Source organism: Gastrolobium bilobum, unplaced genomic scaffold (assembly GCF_033153095.1).
Source record: "Gastrolobium bilobum isolate Gb01-03AN ecotype WA unplaced genomic scaffold, APGP_CSIRO_Gbil_v1 utg5726, whole genome shotgun sequence".
Taxonomy (NCBI): domain Eukaryota; kingdom Viridiplantae; phylum Streptophyta; class Magnoliopsida; order Fabales; family Fabaceae; genus Gastrolobium; species Gastrolobium bilobum.
This window is the reverse complement of record NW_026896804.1, coordinates 184,668-191,519: the sequence shown is the minus strand read 5'-3', so window position 1 is coordinate 191,519 and position 6,852 is coordinate 184,668. Positions and strand designations below refer to the sequence as shown.

Sequence of the window (6,852 nt, the reverse complement as noted above, 5' to 3'; positions counted from 1 at the left end):
CGGTTTGTATATAATGTTTCTCACATACCAAATGTTAGTGGCCTAGTGTGGGGCTTAATTGTCAAGTCCAAAATAAACATGCGCGTATAATCAAGACATGGATCAGATTGATGAAACGACCGAAATAAACGACACCTCGTGATTACAGAACAAACAATTTATTTCATTTGTTATCTTTTCCACATTATGTATAAGCAGAGAGAAAATTGTGGCAGCTTACAAGCCTAATTATGGTAACCAAACGCTACATTTTCTCACAATGGAAAATATATATGAAATGGGAGAAAAGGTTGCTATCGTAAAATTTCTATGCATGGAAAGTAGCAGCGTCAGTTTCTTCCAATTCTATGCCCTCCTCAGCAAGCCTCTTCTCCTTGTAGACGTACCACTTCGCACAAACCAAGTATAACACCACATTTATAGCACTCAAAATAGCCAAAAGCCAGTAAAAGTCATAGAGCCTCCCTTGGTTAAGATTATCTGCAAGCCATGGCTTTCCATGAGCTGTCATTTTGTTCACTAAAGTCACTAACAAGGAACTAAAGAAACACCCTATGGACAGTGTGCTCAAGAACAGCCCCGTGCTCATGGTTTTCATTCCTTTTGGACATTCTCTAAGGAAAAAGTCTAGCTGCCCCATATACATAAAGGCCTCCCCAACACCCACAAAGAAGAATTGTGGGATCAACCAGAACACAGTCATTGGGATCTTTGCCGTTGGATTATCTACCAAACCATGTGATTGTGCAAATCTAAGGCGCTTTATTTCTACGAGTGCTGCTGTCACCATGGACAAGACTGACATGACTAAACCAACTCCAACGCGTTGCAAAGGGCTGAGCCCCTGTGGGTTCTTAAGCACTCTTTTTGCAACTGGAACAATGAAGCGGTCGTAAAAGGGCACGGTTATGAGAATTGTTCCGATGAAAAAGACCGTCATTGATGCCGCCGGGATTTGAAATGATTTCCCCATGTGGCAGTCCATGGTGGTCGCCTGTGATACTGAGAATGTGGTCATTTGTGCATGGATCGTCCAAAACATGATCGTGGTGGCCCATATGGGTAGCATCCTTAGTACCAATTTTACTTCTTCGACGTCTGTTAAGGTAGAAATATACCACTTGCTCTTCACCGTGATTCCACCAGCAGTTTCTGAGTCCTTGATTGCAGCTTTGTCCAAGAACCTGCTCCATCAACAAAATATATCCATTAGTTAATCTTTGAGCTAACACCAAAAAGAGAAGGAGATAAAGTGAGAAGCAATATATGCAAGCTAGAAGCAAATTAAATAACGTTAGTAATATTTTGGTAGCTATCGACATGATATGTGTACCCTGTGAAGCTGTTTTCTATTAGAGATATAAATAAAGAGAAAAAAAAGTTGACTTGTGATATATTTGAAATTCAAAATAAACTCGTATTAGTTTTTTTGAGGGACTAACGTCTTTTTTGAATTCCAGAGAAATCACGATTTTGATTATTGAGTATTTTGAATTTCAGAATGATTACAAATTGACTTCTTTTTCTAAAAAATTAAAATGGATCGCATAGTTTCTATTGAGACCCAAAATACTTTACTCTATAAATAATTTTGGCTGGAAGCTTGTTTCGGGCATAACATCTACAGAAGCTTTCTTAATTAAAATGTGAGTTTACTATTAGTAGCCGACAGTGATATACGTGCAATACAAGATACCACATTCACATAACAGACAATATTAATTGTTTAGCATGTAGCGTACACATAGCCTGTAGCCATGTCCGTGACAAATGACGCGTTAATATCAGTTTATAGAGATAGTCTTGTCGTTGCTGAGTCACTCAAGTCTCTATATGTAGAAGCAAATTCGAAAGAAGAGACAGATGAAGAAATTTAGCAAGTCGCAAAGGCAGACATATAAAAGTTAATATTGTGGCTATTGATTTTTTAGTATCCAAATTTCAAAAGCAAGTATGCCAAATATACTAAACCATACATTTGTTATCTGCTCTAAGCTCGTGGACTTCTCACCGTACCACAGAGCGAATGAAGCCAAAATAACTTTTTGTCCATTTCATGGCCAATAATGGCGCACAATAATGCTCAGTATAGTTTGTTACCATTTTGGCCTCTGCTTGCTTAATAAGATGTTGAACTCCTATATATGATTAATATTGAACATGGAAGCCCACCTTCATAGAAAAGTTTCACTGCTGGGGGTTCATCACTCTACCACTCTTGATGCTACTAAAATCTCTACTAGTCCCCCACCTCTATCTCTAGGTCACGCAGTTAATTGATCATGGCCCAATCACTAATGCTTCTACCAAATAAAAGTAACTACTTAAATGCTGTATTCAAATGTCTAAGGTATGCTAGAACCCACTTAGTTATATGTACGCGCAATTTCTTTTTAACGTTAACTAGCTTTATTAATAATTTAATATAAATGGAAAAATTTCCAAATCTGGAAACAGCCTTACAATGGGTTTCCATAACCAGTAAAAGCTTTCTAGAAAACCAAATAATCTCTTCAAGGTTGAAGGAAATAATAAAAGTATTACTAAATATATAAATTTTCCCTTTATTAACAGCAGGAGTGAGAAAACTTTTGCTTGTTATGTAGACCAAAAAATAAATAAAAAATTTCTAAGCAAACATTATTTTTCACAGGGAATGACAATTGAGAATTTAAACAAAATATTACATAAACGATTTCCATTAATTTTGAAATCAAAAGAGAAACTTTTAGATTGTGCTATACTAAAACTTAGATGAAACATGCAAGTGCCTCATTCGTGGATGAATCTATATTTAATTAAAAGAGTATCAGGCTGCACTTTCTGAATTCAACTCCAAGTAAAAGAATTCATCTTCTTGTGTTAAAATTTCAGAGAAATTTTTATGTTTATCACTTTTCTCATTAATAATAATTGAACCTCACCAATTTAATGCATATAAAAAGAGAGATAACTATAAAAATTTTATATAATTAGATCATGTAAAATTTTAATACTAAAGATCCACCTCCACAACCCATATACAATTCGTGCATTAAAGTTGAGTAGGTAAATAAAATTTAAAATATGGGCATATATATTTGTAAAATTGGAGAATAGCATTTGTATCATTAATTACTCTCTCCATAAAAAAATAATAATAATAAAGACCATCATTTAGGAATATCGAATATGTATCTATAAAAAAGCATAAGAAATAATCTACAAAAGAAAAAAGAAAGGCATAAGAAAGAAAGAAAAATATGAGAATTAGAAACTTTACCGGAATTGCTTGCTATGCGGCAACCACTGCTTCTTGGTCATGTGTGCTTCGTACATGATGTCGTCCTCGTTAAACAGCAATGAAGAATCAGAGGGCAATTCCAAGTGCCTCTTCCTCCAAGCAGACACAAACACCACCGCAATCTGAGTCAATGGGCTACCCACCAGTTTCTTGAATCGGTACTTCCTCGTACCCGACAAGAACACAAGAAGTGCGACGACAATACAACAGGCACAGATACCATAACCCCAGTCTCTGCCCTTATTATCTTGTATATACACAAGAACGGTCACCGCGGCCAGAGATCCTATGCTTACAAAGAAGTAAAACCAGTTGAAGAATTTAATCATATGTTTCTTCTCTTCTTTATCCGAATCATCAAACTGATCCGACCCAAACCCAGAGACACTGGATTTCACACCACCAGTGCCAAGGGCCGTCATATAAAGCGCTAAATACAGAACCGTTAGCTGCATGTCGTTTGCTCTTACGCAAACAGTGTCTCCCGTGCATTTTGGAGGACGTAGGCTCCGAACTATGGTTGATATCGTCAATATTGTAACACCCTAATATAAATATATATTTATATTTATTACACAACATCAAAGAAACAATTAAACTTAATTCAGATCCAACAAGAGATTATTAAATTAAAAATAAATAATTGAGACGCTAGCTCTCGTGGTGGAAAAAGCAGAGCAGATTTCAATGCAATTCTTACAGTTGCTTGAACGGCGGCAAATACTGCGATTGTGAGGTATCTGACAAAAAGAAGGAATCGATAAATTCAATAAAACAATCACTTGTAACGAGGCAAACATCAACAACTGTTAATTGAATAATAATAATAATAAAGTTCGAACCTTCCGAGAAAAGTATCGGCTAGGAAACCACCGAGCAAACAGAGCATGAAGGAGGTTCCCAAGAAGTTGGTGACTACGTTGGCAGAAGCAGCATTGCCCAAATGCATCGTCCCCGTCAAATATGTCACCAAATTCACGGCAATGCCCAGTGTTGTCAACCTTTCCATCACTTCTCCTCCTAAATAACAAAAGGAAATTAACAACCAAGTGTGTTAATTATTCAGTATAAAATTAAGAAACGGTAGCAGAAGAGAGATGCCAGTTTCTGAGACCTAAAATCATAGCAGCTGCAGCCCAACCACCGGTTTTGGACCTCTCTGCTGGACAGCCCTTATAGTCACAGGCATCTGGGACAGCTTTCCCTTGTGTTGTAATCATAGCGCTCATTGCAGCAGGGTGAAATATGAAACTGGAAAAATGGTGCAAAGAAGGATAAGGTGGCTGGTATGACACCGGGAGCCTAATGTTTTGGCCTTTATATAGCTGGATTTATAAATGTCCATAATCAATGTGTGACCCTGTGCCTGACAAACAGTTGATTATTATTATGAGAAATAAAATAATACATCAATCGTGAGATAGGACAAAATAATAATAATAATCCATGATTGAACCGTTGACGACAGTGGGTGAATAATCACCCAGAGATTTGAATCAGCGCAAGGATGATGCTATAATCTAATGTTATAAAGGAAAATGTTAAATAAAATTGAATTTGTAATTAAATTCAATTGAGAAAATATGTTAACAATTGTTGGAGACAAACAACTCATTTAATGTCCTTTTACTTTCTGCATTGGAATTTTTAAATTAATAATATCTCATTGCTTTCTGAAATCTTGATTTTCAATTTTTAATTTGAATTTTTATTTTTTAATTTTTAATTTGAATTTTTATTTTTTATTTTTTATTTTGAATTTGAATTTTAAAGGGTGGGAAAACATTTGAACAATTGTTGGTGGCAGACAGCTTATTTGCTATCCCATTATTTTTTTTTGTAGACATTATCCTATTACATTTTACATGGGTAATTGTTAATCATATTAATGCTGCATAAAAAACAATACTATTTTGTTAAAGAATAATCCTTAAAAAAACGATTTTTTTTTTAATAAAAAAACGCAAATATTTTGTGTATAAATAGGATATGTGTTATTGGGTTTTTTCATTTGGTAATTAGCTTCAGTGCACATATTTTTTCATTTTATAAAAAAACCGGACTAAAACACCTCTAACAGAAAGTTTTCTGAATCATCAGGGGAGATATCTGAACCCTTTTGTCTTAAATTGCTGTTTTTTTCGTTTTGTGTGATAGAAGAAGAAGCTCTTTGAATAACATGCGCTCTCTGAATAACATGCCTGAATTTGCATTTGCTACTCATGCAATAATAAGAAAATCAAACTTTAAGGAGCATATAAGACACTATGTGAGAAGTCACAATGAAAGTCTGTGTTGAAGTCTTAAGAGTTATAATTGCTCAATTGATTGAATTCTTGTTGATACAGATAGTTGGTATGGGATTTAAATTCTAGTTTGATTGCACAACCGTGACGTTTGAGCCTATACAGTGATTTTTTAGAGAGACCTCACAGTAATAACACTTTAGAACTTGATCTTTTTCTCAATAACACATGCATGATCTGAAATGATAAAGGCAAATTTTTTTTTTTCTTGATAACTCATGGGCCAAATAGCTGAACCGACAATTATTATTCCATTGCTAGCCCCTTTGAGCCTTAGCCTGTTGTTTCTTGTTGAATTTAACCTCTAGAATCTTAGCTTACTTTTCCTATCAAAACACCCTTGATGAGATTGAAGCATTGATTAGAGAAATTCAAAGATCAATTTCACAGAAATAAAGTGATAGTGAAAGCAAAAGCTTGAACCAAAGAAAAAGAAACAAAAAAGAAAAAGTTGCAAAGCAACAACAAAGAATAAAAGGTCAAGAAGGAAAAAGAAAAGTATGAATAGAAAGGAAGGAACTAAGTGAAATTGCATCTGAATATGAACAACAAAAACGTTGTTGTGTTTCAATCTCATATGCAGTCAAAGATTAGCCACTTCCCAAATATTTCTACCCTAGCTTAAGCCAAGTTACAACCTGCAAAGACCTTTGGATCTAATCGTGCATGTTTATGAGTTCCTCATCTTTAGGAACCCGAGAATTGGATCAAGCCTATGGTAGTCTTATTGCACTGATGGGCTGAGAGTGAACCTTATACACAAGAGTGAAAAGTGCAGTAATTATCTTGGTTAGAAGTGATTAAGCTAGACTCTAAATTCCCTATGCACAAGGTGATTTTTGAAAAATTTCATCTGGAATTCATTCATGCACAACATTATAACTCTGAATTTTTTCCATATAGAAAAATGTCATTAAGGACATAAACTCTTCTTACAGAGTTTTCATTACTGCTTGATGTTTGATTTTATTTATTGCTGGGGACAACAATATCTAAATCTGAGAATTGTTTGATATGCCTTCAGCATATAGGTTTTTCATAGCAAAAAGAACAAGGATTTAACATTAATTCATTGATAAAAAGCTGTATTTCTAACGAATCCTTGATAATTTTCCTTCAGACAAACTTTCACGCTATTTATATGTTTCCACAGGAGAAAAGCACGAAAGTAAGTCAGGTTTCAGACAAGTGACTCGCGGTAATAGCATGAAAACCACGCTAATCGCGCCACAATCCAGGAAGAAAAGGAAAAATCAATTGTGA

General features: G+C 34.9%; 1 protein-coding gene across 1 annotated transcript; it reads right to left on the bottom strand.

Moving 5' to 3' along the window:
• Window positions 1–214: 214 nt before the first annotated feature.
• Window positions 215–4,557, bottom strand: LOC133302140 (protein NRT1/ PTR FAMILY 6.3-like). Its single transcript, XM_061501890.1, has 5 exons — window positions 4,398–4,557; window positions 4,126–4,303; window positions 3,984–4,023; window positions 3,263–3,828; window positions 215–1,184 (listed from the first exon to the last, which is right to left on the bottom strand). The coding sequence occupies exons 1-5, from the start codon at window positions 4,510–4,512 to the stop codon at window positions 308–310; spliced, it is 1,776 nt and encodes a 591-aa protein (XP_061357874.1). The 5' UTR covers window positions 4,513–4,557; the 3' UTR covers window positions 215–307.
• Window positions 4,558–6,852: the final 2,295 nt, after the last annotated feature.

What these genes read in the sequence shown, in the direction of transcription:
- LOC133302140 (XM_061501890.1), bottom strand. Translation starts at nt 4,512, where the DNA reads ATGAGCGCTATGATTACAACACAAGGGAAAGCTGTCCCAGATGCCTGT. An exon ending in GCCGATACTTTTCTCGGAAG is followed by an intron (nt 4,024 to 4,125) that starts GTTCGAACTTTA and finishes TCTTTTTGTCAG; the next exon opens with ATACCTCACAATCGCAGTAT. An exon ending in CCGCATAGCAAGCAATTCCG is followed by an intron (nt 1,185 to 3,262) that starts GTAAAGTTTCTA and finishes TTGATGGAGCAG; the next exon opens with GTTCTTGGACAAAGCTGCAA.